Below are 21728 nucleotides of genomic sequence, written 5' to 3'. Positions count from 1 at the left end.
ATGCCTCCATAATCCATTAATTTGTCGATCTGTTTACAGACAGTGTGACAGTGTGAGGGACAGACATGAGCAAATCTGTATATCCCCCACCACCCAGTCCTTTGAAGTGCACATAAAAATGCAACATGATTGTCATATTGATTCCATTTACGATTATGGTTATGTGTCAAGATCTTATGTGTGATATTTCCTAGCCACCAGATGAAACCCATATGGGTGGCACTGAGACTGTAGAACACTTTATCAGTATTTTATTTTTTGAAGTCATAGATGCAGCAGATACAGCTTTATTTTCCTTTCTATTTGACAATAAAATCTTGAAAAATGTCCAAGATATAACTTATTATTCTTTGCAATACCAGCCACCCCTATGCATTATTATCTCAGACTTAGTAGCAGTTCCTTATAATACAATTTTTCTTCCTAATTTATCAAATAGATCAAATATTATCTATCCAAATCTGAATGTAAAAATACCTTGTAGCTCATCTGAACAACTGTCAAATTTATTTCCTGAAACTAAACTGTTTTTGTGTCAACTATGACGAAACAAAGTTGTGACTCAAGTATGGCTGGAACGTATGATGCCTGTATTTAGCAGCAGACACCTTAACCTTAAAATACCAGCAGCATTTTACCCAGAAGCAGCCAGTTTGATCCTCTCACAAGGCGTAATTTCTATGTTATATCACATTTGTATGGATCTTGGACATGAGTGGAATGGTCAATAAATTTTGTCACTTGATGCTAATTCAGAAATCAATCAAGACAAGTAGTCTGTCACTTGAAAAGAAATTGGTAATATGCATGTTTTAATTATCCAGGAAGCCGATTTAAGGTGGCTGAATAACTGCAATATGACCAAATATGTGTTAAAATTGGCATTAAAGCCAAACAAACTTAAACAAGCATGTCATAACAAAATTCATTATGCATGGACTTTGTACACATTGACCTGTATATATCAGAAAACACAACGATAATGAAAGTTGTTCAAATGAAAGAGCATCCATTTAAGCGAGACATTATACAATATTGATATTCACTCAGATAAAAGGTTAATACTGGTATAAACTCATTTTAAAAGTGATCTAATTGTGGATGTTATTTAACTTCTCCATTACTTCACAGGACATTATGTAACAGCGCTACATCCGGAAATAAGTGAGATTCCGGCATGAGATATAACGAGGTATCCTTGACCTTTATGGCTTTAATTAAAAACACTTACAAACATTAAGTTGTTACAGAGATGATCCAGAAATATCCGGAATTAAGCCATAAATTCAATAATATTTATTAAAAGTTAAATAGATAACAACTATAAAAATGTGCATTATATCCTCTTTACAAGGAAACAAGAAATATAACAACTAAACACATTATGGCCACCACATGCATAACTAAGAAAACATAGTAACGTGCATTTGGCGCAGTTGGTAAGTTGTCACAAGGTCATAAGCATTGACAATCATTATAAAAATAAGTTTTGGATACATATTAAAACAAAGCTACACATATACATGTATTTTGTATCAGGCACTTTGGTGCATTATAGAATTAGAATGTTATATAGCTTTTTTGGAGCTGCCCCGCCGTGGCGTTTCCAAGGTTATTTAAGGTGACCTGAGACGTAACTAGTTTCTGTGAAATAAATAACCTTTTGCAATTGAATAGTTTGCAATTGAAAAGTTGAAACATCCTTTAGCAGGTATATCTTTTATGAAACAAGTAATTATCATAGAATTGCAAGCAATCCATAAGACCCCTACTGGTTAGAACCCAAGAAATATTCTGATGGGCCATTGGCCATTCAATTTTACCAGTGAATGTATGACATAAATGAACTTAAATCTTTTGATTTCTAAGTTTGTCTATATCATAGTAATGTGCCTAGTAAGGAAATAATGTTTATACAACAGATAATCAAAAGGTCCAAGTTTCTCTGGATGAGTAAGTATAACTAATAATTCAACTTTTCTCTATTTTAAGTAAATTTGTTGGAAAAAATCTTTAAAAGTGATCACAGGAAACAGTATTTATGAACAGACTGGCTTTAGGAGACTCTTAAGTTATTACTTTAAACATCCCTGTTACCAAAATGTAACATATTTTAATACAAAATTCTTAAAGAGGAGATAACTCTTTAAATAAAGTCATGCTAGATTTATGAACATTGATGTCAGTTTTACTTTAACTTTAAAGATACCATTTATAGTCACAAAGAAGATAAGTTAAAAAAATAACAATTTTCAAATATAGCATTAACTATAATGTATAGTAAGTAACAAAGATGAAAATTAAAAACAAAAATATAATGAAGGTGTTCAGATAATGAATTTGTAGAAATTCCATGAAGAAATAAGAAAGTTTAAGAATGGATAAGAAAAATTGAAAGGAGGAGATAATTCTGAAAATATGGATCTAGATTTATAAACCTTGTCATATTATCATGATGTGGGATTTTAAAGTAAAGCCTATAAGGAATTAAGGAATGAAGAAGTAAAAAATACCAATTTCTCGAACAAAATCTAAGTTCAGGGGGGGGGGGACATAATTCTAGAAATAGTCTTGCTAGAGTATTTAACCTTCTCATAAATGTTGAGTGATAATAAGAAACATATATATGAATTTTGAAGTAGATACACTAAGAAATAAAGAAGTTATTTAAAAAAGCTAACATTATTTTCATAAAAATTCTAAGCTCAAGGGAGGTAATTCTGATAATTTTTGTGCCAGAGATGAAAACCTTGTCACATATAATGTGGTTGATGACCAGAAACTTATATTTAAAGTTTGAAGTAAACACCTTAAGAAATAAAGAACTTCTAGTGAAAAAGCGTAAAAATTCAAATAAGAAATCTTGAAATTCAGTCTATTTGTTGAAACCAGAATTTTCAACATAGGAAGAAAAGAAAAAGATGTGCAATTTCCAGACTGTCATATCTACCCATATTTCAAGTTTCATGAAAATATTTTCAGTACTTTTTGAGTTATCACTGGATCCAGTTTAATTATGTGTAAAATTTGCCAAATTTTCAGTCTATTTTTTGCCATAGCAACCAGAATTTTCAACATAGGAAGAAAAGAAAAAGATGTGCATTAAATCTTCTTACTGCCATTTACCCAATAATCAAGTTTCATAAAAATATTTTCAGTACTTTTTGCGTTATCGCAGGATCCAGTTTTGTGGACGGACTGATAGACGGACTGACAGACAGACGGACGGAAGGTAAACCTAAAGTCTCCTCCGGTAGGGGACTAAAAAAACATGAAATTTATGAGAATTAAAGACAAATATCAAGTTATTCTGGATCATCCCTGGTTCAATAAAAGAAAATTAGCTTTATACTCAAACTTGCTTATACAGGTCACTTTAATTAAGCTGAAAATGATATTTTATGTGATATCTTCATTACTTATTAATATACTATTATAAAACAGGATGATTCATAAAATACATGTTAATGATGCAGGACATAAGGGTGATCCAGGCAAGTGAAAAAGTAAGTATGAAATGTCAATTTTTATCAATACGTTTTTCTTCCCGTGTGATTTGTAAGACGGTGTGATTTGTATGATGTATTACAGTTTCAATCAATGCCAGTTAATGAAGACCTTTTATAGTAAAGACCGTTATTATAACAATTGCAGAACCAGTCCCGAGTTTGGTTCACTAGTAATTTTAATCTAGGTTAATTTGATGATTGGCCTTTCTGTATTGAAATGTCCCAATTTCATACATTTTCATGAATGAAAGCTTTTAACGTATAACAGCGTTTCGAAGCCAAAATTAAATGTTTGTGAAATAAAAACTTTTTTTCTTTTCGTGTCCAGGTACAGTTTCTGAAAAAGAATTTGCAGGTCATTCTTTTGTTTCTACTGTTATTTGGCAATTATAACAATTAGTTAACACTACAAAATATCACTAAATTGGTCATTTTAAATTATTTCACATCTTTCACACTTCTTTCTACCAAGGTTAAGCATCTTACATGCCTTGTATCCAATCTTAAAATACGAAATATGAATATGAAAGAAAAGATCAATAAGGAAGAGCTATACATTAAATGCAGCTCCCGGACCCCCACCCACCCCCAGCCGGGCATTACAGTACACTGCCACACAGGATCATCTGTAAGGCACCCAGCATGTTTGCCACTTCTGAACCAGAAAGAATTATTCATTTCTGAGGCATAATGAAGTAATTATATGCCTTTAAGTAATTTTTCCATTTTCAATATACTTTATTTTACAACTGAAACTTTTTCCTTTGCAGTGACAACAGAACAATTTAACAAATGCTTAAATCCCTTATCCCTTTGATGGTGATCGATGTAAATGGAGCTTCCATTTAAACCACTTGAACTAACTTTGAACTTTCTGTAGTTTGGAGGAGGGGGAGGGGGGGTTGGGTAATTTGCAAATGCAGATATTGGTCTAGTCTCCATATGCAGAATATATGAATTTGAAATTCTTATATTCTATTATTAACAGAAATGGTTTTTAGGACCTTAATGTAAAATATATTCATTTACTTTTGGTAGCAGATCATTTTCACTACCCATCCCTCATAAGAATAAAAAATAGCAACAACAGTGGTATCAGCAGCAACAACAAAGCAAAGGTTAAAAACAGTTTTTTCTCAAGGATAAACATTATGTCATGTCTATGGATAATAAATAAATGAGCCGCGTCATGACAAAACCAACATAATGGTTTTGCGACCAGCATGGATCCCGACCAGCCTGCGCATCGGCGCAGTCTGATCAGGATCCATGCTGTTCCCTATCAGTTTCTTTACTTGTTGTATGGTCTGTAAGCAAACAGCATGGATCCTGATCAGACTGCGCGGATACGCAGGCTGGTCTGGATCCATGCTGGTCGCAAACCCACTATGTTGGTTTTGTCGTGACGCGGCTCAAATATTGTAAAAAAGAAAAGCAGTAAGTCATTAGACATCTCCAGTTTATGTCACGATCTTTTAGCTAGGGTCGTGTTTTTGTGCTGTTTTTTCAGCCATATACTAATTAACCTTGAATAAATAATTTTTGCTTCTAATATTTAGACATGAAAAACGTGATAATAATAAGTTGTTAAACCATTATACTGGAAATGTTATGAGAAGTAAATTTTTTAATTTCAAAAGTATAATGCTTGCATCAAAAAAAATTTGAACCCACGACTTCAGAGTGCCGAAATAGTACTTTACATACAGTCATATCAATGCCGTATGCAGCCAGGTTATTCAAAGTCCATTGTGGATGTATTGAAAACAAGGCTACAATTATAAACAAATATTTAGATTCTAACAATTAACAGAATACATCTCAGATTAATCAATCTCAGGAAAAAATTACAAATTGTTAATTCAACAGAATATATAATTTTATTAAAATTGTAATCAAAAATTGTGACCAGAAGTCAATAAAATACCTAAATATATATTTTCTACTAGATTGCTCAATACCCTTTACATCATCAAAGCTGTACAAATATCTGGATAAAAAAGTGATCCCTTGGATGCATTAAAAACAGCAAAATTACATAAAAATCGCAGATTTCATCTACTGCTTTTAGTCACAACATAAACACTGAATACTTTTATTGTAATAAACTCTGATTATTCTGGCCACCAGGGGGCAGTGCATTAACATAAAGAGGGCTCGGCTAATTATCTCCACGATTATTGCTTTAATCAGTATCGGAGGACAGTTTGTGAAGCTTTTACATTGTCACTTTCTAATCTATAAACGCTGCCGTAAAATAACAATATCTTTAGAACCAATTAAGCTCGGGAACCAATAAACTGATGGGCATTTGATTGGACATAAATCAGATGTTTAGTTCATCGTAATTTACCAATAGTGCCGTCACTAGAATTCTCCAAGTCTTACTTAAGGCGTTACTTAAGAGAGAGATAGGCAATTGGATAACTGGTGTGATTATATATATGTTATCATATTTAGAATAGAATTTCTTTTCTTCTCCAAATTTTGTGAAAGTTATAAGATATAAGATCTACGTTTGTACAATCCTGAATCAGAACTGACTTCATCAACAGAGATATATTTTTTCTATCAAATAGCTGAATTATAAAGAAAGATTTTGTGAAAAAAAATTCTAAAAAACATTTTACTTGACAACAAAACAAAACGAAGGATTAGCTTATGTTGAAGAAATATATATATATGACAATTGAATACTTTGCTTAAGATAAGCACAATGGAAACAAAAAAATGCTTAAAAGAAGTTGAATTTCTTTTCTGTAAGTTTATAATTGACTTCATTTTGGATGTTAAGAAATGAAAATAATTTCAATTGTTCCAAAGAAAATATATATTAAAACATTCTAAGATTTTTCAAAGAACTAAAACACTGACAGGATTTTATTTTTGTGAACCAAAAAAGGAAATACGTAAGATGGATAATTTCACCACTCAGAGTATGGAATTTGTTTCACCAGTCACACAATCTGATGAACAGGAATTCATATCAACATTCATTGTGGAGAAAATCTATAAGATTGTAATAACTGTGATTGGACTAATAGGTAATGGAGTGACAATTATTATCCTGACAAATAAGCGAAACAGACGTTCATCGACATCAATCTATCTGACAGCCTTGGCAGTTTCCGACATTGTCATACTTATTTTCGGGCCATTTTGTGACTGGATCGAAGTGATGTTTAAAGTAATTATTCGAGAGCATGGTACTTTTGCGTGCAAACTGCAAACATTTATGCACTATTCTAGTTCAAGTACGTCTTCGTGGTTACTGGCAGCCGTCACCATCGAGAAAGCCGTTAGTGTCAAATTTCCATATTGGGTTCGATCCTCTTGTACAACTAGAATCACGTTCATCGTTATCATCGTGACATGGGTAATACTGTATGCTGTCAATGTACATTTTCTCTTAGGAATGGGACACACATACAACAATGTATGTGCTTGGGTATCGATCAAGTACCAGAACTTTGGTATGTACGCATTGCCTTGGATTGATTTTTGCTTGTGCTTTGCGATTCCATTTATATTCATTTCAATAGGAAATTATATCATTATCCGCCAGCTTGCAGTTTCTCGTGCACAACGGAAACATTTAACGAAATCTAAAGTAACGAGACACTTATCTGTCTCTCTGATCCTAGTGCTAGTGAACGTAGTCTTTACGTTAACTGTGGGACCAATCTACATCTTTTCTATCATAGATCCATATTTATTTAAGCATTTAAATGCAGAAGAGCTGGCGCACTTAAAAGGATTTTGGGGACCGATGTTAAATGGTTTATGGGAGATGAACGCTGCCGTGAATATGGTACTATATATACTCAGCGGTTCTAAATTCCGACGAGAGGTCATTTACCTGATTTGCTGCAAAAAGCCGAACAGAGAAACCGGAGTTTTTGACAATGGAGTCCTTATGAGCCGAATATATACTCTTGGCGTACGCCGACAGCAGTTTCTACAACAAAATGACAGTAACAGTTGTATAGAAATGCAGGATCTTCGGTACAGTAACGATGGATTAAGAACATACGATGCTCGCCTAAAAGGGTAGAGCACTCATTTCCTAATAATATATGAACATACAAAAAGAATGTTTTGTTGTACTGGTCCATGAAATTTGACATTGTGAGTCGAAAAAATATAGAAAAATCTGCTGTGTAATATTTATCAGGGTTTGTAAAAATTTACATTAATTTATATACATTTTACAACAATCGAAAACAATAATTTTGATGACTTCCTATACTAAAACACTGTTCATGAATTGAAATAAATCTATTTATCACAGACTTTGTACTTTATTTCCTTTCTCTGTAATTACAGAATAAAGAGTATGATTATGAATTTTATATCAAAGGGAAATGAAATAAGAGAATTGAACTTTTATTTTTCCAGCTATACAGTGCCATGCTGTAGAATTCGTCTAACAGCCTATGATGTATCATATTTCTCTAATAAATACTAAGCATAAATTTTATTGCAGCTGATGCTTAAACTATATATAACCCAGCAGAAAATAACACAAAAAACAATAAACGTTGTTTTTATTGTTTTTTATTTAAAAGTATTTTACCAATTTTGTACCAAAATAAACACCCCCGTTTTGGTAATTATAAGGGCCCTCAGGCTTATTTCTTGGAGAATAATCATTATGTATCATTTAAAGAACACTGGTTTCCTTAAATGGAACACTATTCACTATGCAAATAACACATTCCAATTAAAGAAATCAAAATTAAAATACTCAAATAGCTTAGAACCTTTGTGAAAATATGTTTCAAAAAGCTAGAAAAAATATTTTTTTTACCCCTCATAGTTAATGTAACTTAATACAACAATTTGATGATTCCATATCCAAAATCTGGCTGAGTACATTCAACACAAATTTAGCTGTGAACATTATTTTCTAGAAACATGTTTTTGCCAAACTGACATATAAAATGTTTATTTGTTTTATAATGACCGTTTGTTTACTATAATAGTTAATTCCAAGTTTTTTAAAACCTTTATTAGAATAGAAAGTTTTATATTATTTTAGGTTGTGACTTGTAAAATGTAATGTTTTTCCTTCTTTACCAAAATACATGTAATGTGACTTCTTTTCTCAGGGATTTTGCAGTCCAATTTTTGGAACTTAATAGAAGCTGTGTATATTGTATATAAAATATGTATATAAATGTAAATTAGTATCCTGCAAACTTAAGTAAATATCTGTAATTCTAAGAACTGAGTATGCATGTATATACTATATAAGTAAGAAAGTAAAGTTTTTATTAATTGACACACAACATTCGGTTACCAATCTTCCTGTGGGACTCAGCCTCAATTGCAACAAATTACAGTATATAAAAAAACATGACATGATATTTCAGATAATATTATGTGATAGCAATAGCAATAGTCAATACAGTCAAACCTTTGAAAAAAGGCCACCCAAGGGAGGGAGACAAAACATGGTCTTTATCGGCAAAATGTCCATATTTGGGGGTTATTTGATTCCATTTTATAAATGAAATTTTATCAAAAAGTTACCTTTATTTGCAGGGTGATATTTATTCAGAGCTGGTCCTTAACACAGGTTTGACTATATATGCATCATCACTTCAACTTAAGAGAGGATAAACAAACAAAATTAAGCACTCACACATGCATAATTATAATCTTGTCCAAACTGGATCTGCAAGTCAACCTGTTACACCACAGATGTCAACAATCAGAAAACCCATCTCCTATTATTCAACACTTCAGATTCTAATCACTTAATTCTGTAATTACCTAACAGACAAATTAGCATAAGTAAATGAAGAACTCTGACATCATTAAACAGTTGCCAATAGTCAAAATAACTTGTTTTCCTTTCATAAATCAATAACAAATTTGTTGGTTTATTTATAATAATAGCTATATGATTAAAATGCTTAAAGCCATATCTGAATGAATAATTTCTATGATGAGTTGTATAATAGTGACAATAACCACTTAAGACATTACTTCCACAAGGCAACTATATATATTTTTCATCTAATAATATATTTTGGATTAGTTGTATGTATTACTGACACTGCTAAGCCATATATGGTATCTATTCTACTTGTGGACGAAGACCTAAGATGCCCACAATGAATACCTTAATTTTTGAGGGCACCTGAGACCTTCTCCAGCTTGATAGCTTCTTCATATGAAAAGAATCAAAAGCCCCTATGAGCGTTTCCCATATTATGGCAAGTTTTTTTCAAATGGGCATACAAAATTATCTTTTTAAAATTTCAAGTTCACAGGCTGAAATAGGGTTCATCCTATTTTCAAAATGGAAGTTTTTTTGTCTTTCAAGACATTTAGTTGGTTCACAGTAAGAAGTCAAAAGCTCCATCACAAGTCAAGAGTGTCCTTGGTGTAACAGACTGACTCCATAGCAACAGGGCTTGAGCATGGGCAGTCTAGTTTAGTCTGGAGCATATCTTTTACTTGCATGGAAGAAATTTTAGAATTTACTATTGAATTTCACGCTTTCAATTATTAACGATAAAATCAAAAGAGTTTCTATAGAAATATAAATGAGCCGTGTCACAACAAAACCAACATTATGGGTTTGCGACCAGCATGGATCCAGACCAGCCTGCATATCTGCGCTGTCTGATCAGGATCCATGCTGTTAGCTATAATCTGTCAGTTTTTCTACTTGTTATAGGGTTTGTAAGTGAACAGCATGGATCCTGATCAGACTGCAGGAATGCAAATGCTGGTCTGGATCCATGCTAGTCGCAAACCCATTATGTTGGTTTTGTCGTGACGCGGCTGAAATGTCTCTGAATCACACAGATATTGCAGAATAAAATGTTCAGCAATGTCTAAAAAAAACATTGCCTGAAATTTTATTGTCCATTGAACCTACGCTTAACTATTGAAAAAACATTAAAATCATGCTTTTCTGATCTGAAAGCTTCCTTTAAGTCTAGTTTTAGCAACAAATTACAAATTCTCGATAAAATCTCTGATCTTCTTTTTCATCTTTTTTTTATTCCAGGCATATTGAATAGAAATCATTTTCTTTTTGAATTTATTGCCATTCTAATTTACGAAGTTAATCATTTGTCATAATAATGTTTAAACGTGACCTCAAGTGGAAAATTAATGAAAAACGTGATATCCTCTCGATACCCTAGAGAGCGTGTCAATTATCATTGTGCACTAGAATAGCTGTAAATTCAAATAATGACATGCATGTAATGTGATGTTTATAAAACAATTAATTAATTTGTGACAAGACGAAGTGCTTAACAAATTACCTTTTGACTTTAGTGAATACAGAGTTCAGTTTTCAGTGCAAATGGCTTATAAATAATTGCACCCAAGCTGCAATAATGACTACCCCACAAGTAAATTATATCAGGTAATTAATGTAAACCATGTAAACCTATACCCCCCTCACATATAGAACTGTGTTGGTGATAGCGGAGTTTTACTTATTTTGGTAAAATCCACCTAACCAGTTTTACTCAATAACTAACCTGAGTTACTACCAATTTCTGAGCTTCCAACTACCAACCTATCATCAACCCATTTCCCTGTCCCTCACACAGCCATGCTAAGCTGGAGCATTTAGCAAAAATTTGACCATCTTTACCTGTCCTAACAGGACTGGGCTGGCAAATCAATAGTTAAAAAGCCAACTATTTACAAGGGATGTGATAGCCGGGGGGTTACAATTTCTTGGTGCATAAACAGCCAGACCGTGTTTATGTTATACAAATAAATGATACCTTTACCCCACTAAATATCTTAAATGGAATTATGCATCTTTCAATCTGGACAAAATCATTCATCAATTTTAGGGACAATTTCAAAATATGTACTAAATGAGCCGCGTCACGACAAAACCAACATAATGGGTTTGCGACTAGCATGGATCCAGACCAGCCTGCGCATCCGCGCAGTCTGATCAGGATCCATGCTGTTCGCTATCAGTTTCTATACTTGTTATATTGTATGTAAGCGAACAGCATGGATCCTGATCAGACTGCGCGAATGCGCAGGCTGGTCTGGATCCATACTGGTCGCCAACCCATTATGTTGGTTTTGTCGTGACACGGCTCAAATAAATAGTTAACTGTGCAGATGATAATCATGACATCACAGAAGTTCTGACTAATCTTGGTCTGAACTGGTCACATTGGAAGATTTAGTTGCCTGCATCACGTAAAATAACAAGCTCTGAAATTGGCATTCAAGAGTTCTAAATACATGGAAGAAAGACAAATCAATTCTATAAATTCAGTAGTGAAAAGGGTTTAGATCTAAGAATAATATTCTTTCCTTAATTATATTTGTCTGATTGAGAGGATAGAATATGTCAAAAACAGATTGTATAGAGTCTATTGGAAACATCAATTTCTGATGTCAATCTCTGTTTGTAAGCAAGACTATAAGATAAGCTATTCAGTAACTGCATCTATAAGTTCGCCAAACTTATTGTGAGAGAAAATTTGATTTCATTCATGAAATTATTTATGCTTTGGCCTTTTGACCTTTATCATCATATTGATGGAAAACTGATTTTATTAATAAATTTATGACCTACAAAACATTCTTGTTCCTTTATCTTTGAATGGTAATTATCTTATTAACCAAGAAGATGGGTATAATTTTGTTGAAAAATTAGCAGTGTTATTATTAGTTTTAAACGGAACCTATATGACAAAATGATAATAAGTTTGGTATGAATAAGTAACCTTCAGTTGTTAATATTTTGGTATATGAATCTGCATACAAAAAAATTACCTTTACTGTCATAATGTATCAAGGTCAACACAAAGGTAAGGAGAAAAGACCTTCCATTCTTCAAAAAGTCAAGCAAAATAATTAAGTCAGCAGTCAGACAAACATATGTTCACAATGGTACAGGTTCTGTTAGGGCCAACGGATATTCTCTGATAATAAAAATTGCCATCATACTGTTTGACTGTCACCATTGTACTGTCATGCTTCATGCTCTTTTTTCTTATAGAAAACTCACTGGCTCTAATGGAACACCGGAACCATGGACAATTCTCTGTGCTTGCTTTTTGAAAAACAAGGTATATGCAAAAATCTTGTATATTTACAATGAGAAATGATAAGGTGAAATAAATAACCAATGCCTGTTTTAGTGACTACTTTCAGCTAGGTCATAATTGACCCTTAACTCATGATTGGAGCAACCTACCATGAGAACCAGAAGCTGAATCTGTATGCAAGTGGTTAAAGAGTCATGAAATTGCATGAAAAACATTAAAGTACTAATAAGCACTTTGTCAATGTTAATTGAAACATGAGTAGAACTGCCCCACTATTCTTTGAGGAGTCAGACTAAAAAAATAGTCCTAAAATACAAATACTTTCTTGGAAAAATACATTTAAGATGCTAACATATTCATAAAGCAATTCTTATGAAATTTAAGCAATGACCAGACGACCAGTTTTTATGCAAATAGTGAAGAAATCTACAATTCTTATTCCTCCATTAGGCAATTATTCCACTCTTGACGTAACAAAATTTCAAATGAATAACAGTAAGACATAACAACTAGAATAATCTAGAACACTCAAATTAACATAAATAAGTTCAGTTATATAAGTTACATGTATAACAAAAAATAATTATTAATGAATTTTTTTTTCAAAATATACCAGAATATTGCTTTGAAAGTTATAATACTCATTTTTTTGTGGTGGTTAATTATTACACATACAACTTACATGTAAAATCTTATAAATTTTGCACAACTGTTTTAAAAGTTTAAATTTGTAAATAAATAAACTAGAACTCCGCGAGTCGGATATGTCGCCTTGCAAACAATACATGTAGTTAGGACAAAAATGAAATTTGAAAACTAACAAAGGGCAATAACTCAGAAAATAATAGGTGCAGAGCAGCAGTTTCTGTGCACTGCACTTCTTATCAATAAGATGTATCATTCTATGAAGTTTCAAATCCATAGTTTTTAAATAGCCCGGACAAAAATAAAGTATGAAAATTAACAAAGAGAAATAAATAAAAAATTAGGAAGTGCAGAGTACCAGTTCTTGTGCACTGCACTTCTTCTTAATGAGATCTATCATCCTATGAAGTTTCAAGTCCATAGCTTTTATAGTTGAAGAGAAATGGCCCGGACAAAATTAAAGTATGAAAATTTACAAAGGGCAATAACTCAAAAATTAAGAAGTGCAGAGTACCGGTCCTTGTGCACTGCACTTCAGGTTATTGAAAGAAGCATGCATACCAAGTTTGAAGTCAATCTGACTTATAGTGACTGAGTTATGCTCCGGACAAGCTTTAGGGGACGCAGACAATGACACCGACGCCGAAAAATAAAACTACAATAAAACTGTATGTAAAGTAAGAAACTGAAAAGAAATTTAGCACTATAACATTCAATCATTTTGAGTCAGTTATTCACCTTATATAAGAAGGAAAAACATTTTTGGTACAGGAATTTTTTTCCCATAATTTATTTTCCTAAAGTTTTTTTCCTTAAAGAAGTGATTTTTTTTTTTTGATTCTTGGTTTTAGAAATTCTGGAAAATGTAGGAATACTTTATGCAATGTAACTTAAATTATTCATGGAAATCATGCAGACTTTGTTTAATCAAGCTGTCTGTTCCTAATTGGTAACAATAAACTTTGTCACATTTTAAAACCTCCACCCCATCATTGACTTAGCTTCATTCAACCTTCATTTATTAAAGAATTGGAATCAATCCTAAAAATAATCAGAAATATGACTGTGTATCAATGGTGCAAGAATGGCACAACTTCTTTACTGCTAGAAAAAATAATGAAACTGTTTTACTGCCTGAAGTATCATTGGTGCGCTTGAAGAATGGTGCTTTTTTTACTTCTTAAAAATGGTGTAACATTTTGAATACTTATATAGAGTATGGTGCAATATATTTTTAGCTTGGAGAATGGTACACCTTCTTTTTTGCTTAAAGAATGGTGCAACTTCTTTTCTGCTTGAAGAATTGTGCAACTTTTTTACTGCTTAAAAGCTTGAAATGGAGTAACTTTATTACTACTTATATTATGGTGCAATATATTTTCTGCTTGAAAAATTGTGCAACTTCTTAAGTTCAACTTCTCTTCTTATATATCTATCAATACCAAAGAAATCATACCATCAATGTTCCTTAACTAGTGCAGGAAGACCTCAGATACCTCTCTCCCCCCTCCCCCCTTACCTTGCTAAAATTCAGGCTTATAAGTTTTGATGAAAGATTTTGAAAAAATTCCTCAAGGGATATGAATTAACACTAAAATTGGCCTTGGATGTTGTAAGCATGTTTAAACTGAGACATGTTTAACTATCAAAATATGATCAATGTCATTACAACATTAATAACATACATAACAAAAATGAGCCACGCCATGACAAAACCAACATAAAGCGTTTGTGACCAGCATGGATCCAGAGCAGCCTGCGCATCTGTGCAGTCTTATCAGGATCCATGCTGTTTGCTATCAGTTTCTCTACTTGTTATAGGGTATGTAAGTGAACAGCATGGATTCTGATCAGACTGTGCGGATGTGCAGGCTGGTCTGGATCCATGTTGTCACGCACTATGTTGGTTTTGTCATATGGCGGGGCTCATTAATTTTGTTGTTATAATGGAAAGCTTTCTATAAATATATAACAATAAATACATAATTATGTATAAAGTACATTTAGGAACTTTAGAAGCCTTGACAAAGTTATCATGCCTTTTAATACAGAGATTAAACGAGACTTACCTTAGGAAGTTGAAGTTTGATCGATATTTTATCAACCGCAATCACTTTTGGGATCACACAGAGAGAGGAAGCTGGCTTATCAGCAACACTGGTCAGTCTTTAGAGCCATCATCAGATCATGTCAAGTTTTTAAACATGATCTAGTGATGATAATGCATAAAGAATCAAACATATTTAACAGGGTGGGCAATTGGGTGGGTGTGTGATCCCAAAAGTGATTGCGGTTGATAAAATATCGATCAAACTTCAACTTCCTAAGGTAAGTCTCGTTTAATCTTTCCATTTTATCAACCGCATATCCCTTTTGGGGCCTCACACAGAGATTTTAGAGTTGATTCTTTAGTGCATTTAAAATTATTCAATTTTTCCTATCAATGAAAGGTAAAATTAAAAGAACTATATATGTTGTTGTTATTGTTTTTAATCTAACATCTAAGTAAGTTCTTACAATTCATATTTTCTAATCTAACTAAACATTTAATTATTACTGTTCTATGTAAAGCAAAGAAAATTGTGTTGTTATAAACATATTAGAATAACTAAGTCTTGATTCAGATTGTCAAAGTTCTTTGCTCAGTAAGATATATTTTAACACAATCATTTTTTACTTGTTTGTATTGCCTCTTGTACTGTTTTTTCCTGAATGGTTTTATTGTAAAACTTGGCAAATGTTTCTGCCCCCTTCCATCCAGCTGTTTTAGCGATTGTTGTTAGAGGCACCCCACGTAGTCTAGCCGCTGATGTTGAAGCCGCTCTGGTACTATGTGGCCCATATTTATTATTAATTCCTGCCTTTATTAAAATGTGTTTTACCCAACGTGAAATTGTTTGATGTGATACTGCTTTGTGTGGTTTTTGAGTGCTGATCAATAATTTTGTTTCATTTTGTCTTAAAGGTTTTGTCCTGCGGATGTATTCTTCTAAAGTGTTTACAATGCAAATGGAAGGAATGGCTTCATATTTTTGAAGCACAATATTCTGAAGGTGATTGCCAGGTTTTGTTTGTTTCAAAATATGGTTTGACTGAATAATGACACTGTCACCTTGAAATTCAATGTCATTTAGCTCTAACAGGTGTAAGGTTTGACATCTTTGTGCTGTTAAAAGTAAATAAATGACCGATAGTTTACATGATAATTGGAGAAGAGTTGTGTTCTGTAAACTTTCAATGTATTTGAAGACAATGTCTACATCCCATATTGTGGTGTATTTTGGCAGACTAGGTCGTTCTGCAAAAATGCCGGTCATGAATCGTTTTATTAAGTTGTTATCGCTGAAATCTAAATTGCTGCATATTTTTGTCAAATTATTAATAGCAGCTCTTGCAGTTTGAAATGCAGAGTATTTTAAACCTTGTTTATGTAATGTCAAAAAGAATTCTAGAACGGAATTTACAGAGGGCCGAACGGGATTGATACGTCCCCCACAAAAAGCAAACCATTTTTTAATATATGTGTTGTATTGTTTCTTGGTTGAATCTCGCCATGAGTGTAAAATGATATTGATTGCATCTGTAGGTACTCCCTGTTTTTTGAGGGATTGCCTGATAACCTGAAAAGACCTAGTCTCATCTTTTTGAGCGGATGAAGCTTGTTTGGTTTGTGTGGTAGGTGAAGAATGTTTTGAGGTTGTGGCAGAAGGTAACAATTTCCGCTGATCAGTCTTGTCAGGGATGGCCACCAAACTTGTGTTGGCCAAATGGGGCATATCATAATTGCCTCGGTTTCGTCTTCTGCTATTTTCTTTAGTATTTTTGGTATTAGACTGAAAGGAGAGAATATGTAATAAAGATCATCAATCCAATTTAATGTAAATGCATCTGTTGCAATACTGTTTGTTTCAGGTAAATAAGAAACATATTTTTCTAACTTATGATTAAGTCTAGAAGCAAACAGATCTACTGACATATTTGGATACTGTTCTTTAACTTTGTCAAAAATGTGTGTTTTCAGTGTCCATTCCAAGTCATCATTGAACTTCCTTGACAGCCTATCTGCTTCATTGTTTTCAGTTCCTGCTACATGTGCTGCACTTAAAAATATATTTTTATCTATGCACCACATCCAAATTTCTCGGGCCAGATTATTTAATTCATCAGTTTTACCGCCAAATTTATTAACATAAGCACAGCTTGTGCTATTGTCCATGTAAATTCTGATATGACACTGAGTAGTGTCTTTACATAATGAAGTTAGCGCTAACTGACATGCTTTCAATTCTAAAATATTTATATGCAAGTTTTGTTCTGCCAAAGACCACTGACCATTTGTTGTAGCATTTGTGGTTTTATTTATAGCCCCATATCCTTTTTTCGAGGCATCAGAATAAATTACAAATTTAGGCTGTCCATGAGACACAAGCTTTTTGCTTGTTCGTAAATTTCTTATCCACCAATTTATTGTTGGTTTGACTGTTTCTGGAAGTTTCATGAAGTTATTAAAATTCCCTTTGGCCCTTTTAATACATTTGTCTTTGACCTTTTCTAGAGGCTTATAGAATAAAGGGGCAGTTTCAACACCTGGTTCAGCCGCTACCATTTTTCCTATAAGTTTAGCAAAAAGGCGGATTGTTAAAAACCTTTTTGAAAGAACAGAACCGCAAAGACTTATCAACTCTTCTTGCCTTTCTGGGGTTAACCTTACAGACATTGTTTCAGAACACAATATAAATCCTAAAAATGTTATTTGTTTACATGGTATCAAAACTGATTTTATTGGATGAACTGTCAGTCCTAATGAATCCATGAGTTTAACTGTGTCTGAGACATTTTTCTGGCATTCAGCAAACGTAGATGCTTGTAGACAAGAATCATCTATGTACGCTGAACTAATATGACCTTTCCCTCTGAGAGAAGCAAATACAGGTTTCATGACTTTAGTAAAAACCCTTGGGGATGTGGTTAAACCCATAACTAAAGCGGTAAATTGGTATTTTTGACCATTATGAATAAACCTGAAGTATTTTCTGTCTTGCATTCGAATAGGGATGGAGTAAAATGCTTCAGAAAGATCTACAGATGCGAAAAAACAATCTTTTCGCATGGAGTTGATTGCATGTTGTAATGTTTCCATTTTAAAGTGAATATTTTCCATAAAGCTATCGTTAAATTGTTTAAGATTAAGAATAATTCTAATTTTACCATCTTTTTTCGGTCTAATAAAAATGTTTGAAATAAATTCATCTCTTTGTGTTATATTATCTACTTTTTCAATTATGTTGCAATTAAGAAATCTGTTTAATTCACACTCAATTAAATTTTGCTCCGACACATTAAATGATAATGCTTTTGGAATTGTATGTTGAAAGGGTGTTTCGGCCAATTCTACGTGATAACCTGTTATAGTTTGAAGTATCCACTTATCATTTGTAAGTGATTTCCAGTTTAAATAATAATTTCTTGTTTTTCCTGCAACAAAATTGTCAGTGGTATTTGTCAGATTTGATATGTTGTTATTTACATTTATTTTTTGTGATGTCTCGTTGTCTGTTGTGCTTTCTTTTGTTGGAAGGCCTGCCCATATGGTCTTGGTTGATGTTGATTTCGGTTGTGCATCTGAGGTTTTTTGTAATAGGTCCCTTGATGATTTCGATTGTGTTGAGGGACTTGTCGTCTGCCTAAAAAAGAACTCTTCTTAGCGCTGTAAGACGTGATATGTGGTGCTTTTTCACCTACAACTTTCAGGTCCTCCTTCAGTGTGTCGCCAAATAAAAGAGTTGCAGACGTCTTTGACTTTGCACACATGGCTTTATATGCTGGTTGGATATCCTTCAATAGTTTGTCTTTTCTGGCTTTGTTGGTCGAAGATATAGTATAAACCAACATCTTGAAGCTGTCCCCGACCAAGTCTTTTACCTGTTTCCTGTCATAGTTGTCAGCTTCTTGGATAACGTCCAGTGCTCTGATCATTGGAACCAGGCAGGCTGACATATCACTCACTGCTCTTTGCATTTTTGCATCAATTGCTTTGGTCAAAGTTGGGAGGTCCCTCCATATAAAAGGCTCTATCCCAGGGGTCTGCAGTTGATCTGTATTGACTGGTCTTCGATGTTTTTCCTTGAGGTCTTTCAACCTCTTTTCATCAATTTCTGCTCGCAGTGATTTGTTTACAATTTTGCTTAACCTTTCCGAGACTGGGCCACCCGTAACTTCCTTTTCTTCAAATAGTTCCTCTAATTCTTGAAGTAATTCGGAATCTTTAGTGTCGTTTTGTTTCGGTGATGACAAGAAATCGTCTACATTTTCATTATCAGAGTCATCTTCATCTGAACTGATGGAAGTGTGGGATGACTTATTTCTCTTGTTTGCTCTTTGGTAGCTTGTCTCTTCCGCTGGCCTTTTTGAATTTGAGTAAGTTTGAATAGAATCAGATTCTTCATCATTTTCAGTGGGTATATTTATTTCTGGATGGCCAGAACTTGTGCCCTGTCCAGTTTCATTTTGTGACTTTATAGTCTCCATGTCGGACTTTAATTGTTCTACGGTGTTTACAACACTGTTTATTTTCTTGCTCTGGGCAGATAATTCTGCCATAGTTTTCTGAAAGTTTTGTAAGATTTGCTCCCCTTTTTCTACAAAGTCGACCATTTTTTCATTTCCCTGCTTTGGGCCCCTTTCTTTTCCTCCGCAATTTACGTCATTTCCGCCCACGAGCGAATTTTCTGAACTATCTGTACTCATGTCTGTATGGCTATCTGGAAATTGAACATAATCATATTTCAGTTACAATTTTTTGACCATAAATAGATCGGTCCATTAAAATACCTGCCAACAGATCGATGGAGATATAGATCTACGTATTCTCAAATTATTTTTTAAAGATCGGTGAAAATACCGAAATACCGATTATGTAACTTTTCGTAATTATGTAACTTTTCGTAAATTTGAAAACATTCCGTTTTACGCAATAGTGCTTGGTATCGTAAACCAGTCTGCTCTGTACTATCGAACTTGAGTACGAATGCAATAAAAGACTTTGCTCACAATGACGAGCATTCAAGAGTACATGAATGAAAAGTTACAGAAATAAGTTTCTGTTTCATGTGGTATACATGTGCGTTATGCAAATTTTTCTGAAGTATGCAAACTCGATGTAATTCATCGGTGCAACGATATATGTATGTTTCGTACTAAATTTTTTCGTTCTGCCGTACGGCAATGTAGCACTAAGGCCGCGCATAAATGTTCCGTTAAGGAAAGCGCAAACATACTTTGCATCCTTTGTCTATGTGATATAAATAATGGCGCCTGAAATTAGGTCAACCATTTTCCGAGAATATCGGTTAATTTTTTCATTGCATTATAATTTTCCTGAAAATGAAGTACAACATTTTAAAACAAACTTTTCTTACCAAATAAATCTGAATATCTATCGTCCTATTATCTAAATATACACTAATATTTTAACTTTTTATGTCTGACTCGTTAATATAAGACTTCACAGTGTTAATGATAAATCTGCACTGACCAGTGTTGCTGATAAGCCAGCTTCCTCTCTCTGTGTGAGGCCCCAAAAGGGATATGCGGTTGATAAAATACAGAACTGCGTGGGAAAACAATATGATAAATGGAATCTGGATGTAGTTTGACAGGCAAAATAGGTAACTCGTAAATCCATTAGAAATAGACAGATGTAAGAACTAGAAATAACTAGTTTCCTTTTACGAGGAGGAGAACAATGACTTTTATGATGAAGACAATGCCTGAATTATTTAAAGTACATTGTTTTAAGTGGAGGTGTGGTTAACACATCAGACTAGTAATCTAAGGATTGCTGACAGCATGGGTTCAAACCCTGGTTTGGATTTGAGAGTGTTTCAATAAGCTTATACCTTCCAACACAATTGAACTAAAACAAATTTGTATGAACAAAACTTAATTATTTAAAAGTACATATAAGGACATTCATTGAAGGTATTATTGTTGTTTTTATCATACTTTAATATCAAAAATAAATTTTACACTAGGTACAAGTACGTAAGGACTTCATTATTTGTTGTCAAATCTTTTAACCAATTTAATATCAAAAGTAAAAATAAGATTTTGCTTAATTGAATAATATCATTCTAGCTAAATTTCAGGAGGCAGATTTTTTCCTATCTCATTTCCCCTGATTCCGCAAATAAATTTGAAATCACTTAGACACTTTAGGTATATTTGTAGAAAGACATTTGAAATGGCACACTAACATGCAAACTGACTGCAGAACTATTTTAAGAATTATAGAGAAATGCAAATTTAATGTTTGTCTGTTTTAAAATTCTAAGCTAAAAGGGGCATAACTCCAAAAATATTACTTTCAGAATTATGCCTCTTGTCTTTATAACTGCACCTAATGTCATATAAGCAAGTATTTCAAGTTTTTTGGTGATAATGTTTCAAATATTTGAATTATAAATGCGCTACATAATTATGATTAATTAACCCTTTAAATGCTGGAACCGAAAGCCTT

General features: G+C 33.1%; 2 protein-coding genes across 2 annotated transcripts in view; one reads left to right on the top strand and one right to left on the bottom strand.

Moving 5' to 3' along the window:
* The window catches only part of LOC132721435 (uncharacterized), a gene marked incomplete at its 3' end in the record, with an annotated part of 142290 nt that overhangs the window by 105984 nt on the left and 14578 nt on the right, over positions 1–21728 (bottom strand). The gene's annotated exons all lie outside the window — the stretch shown is intronic.
* LOC132721425 (cysteinyl leukotriene receptor 2-like) lies at positions 5772–7667 on the top strand. The gene has a single exon (XM_060705731.1). It carries the CDS (start codon positions 6424–6426, stop codon positions 7561–7563), a length of 1140 nt encoding a protein of 379 aa, XP_060561714.1. The 5' UTR covers positions 5772–6423; the 3' UTR covers positions 7564–7667.

The sequence above is a fragment of the Ruditapes philippinarum genome, unplaced genomic scaffold (assembly GCF_026571515.1).
Source record: "Ruditapes philippinarum isolate M1 unplaced genomic scaffold, ASM2657151v2 ctg2817_1_1_1_1, whole genome shotgun sequence".
NCBI lineage: Eukaryota > Metazoa > Mollusca > Bivalvia > Venerida > Veneridae > Ruditapes > Ruditapes philippinarum.
The sequence above is the reverse complement of the archived record's forward strand: the minus strand, read 5'-3'. Positions and strand labels throughout refer to the sequence as shown.

Bases quoted from the DNA above. Each gene is read 5' to 3' on its own strand.
- LOC132721425 (XM_060705731.1), top strand. From the start codon at position 6,424: ATGGATAATTTCACCACTCAGAGTATGGAATTTGTTTCACCAGTCACA.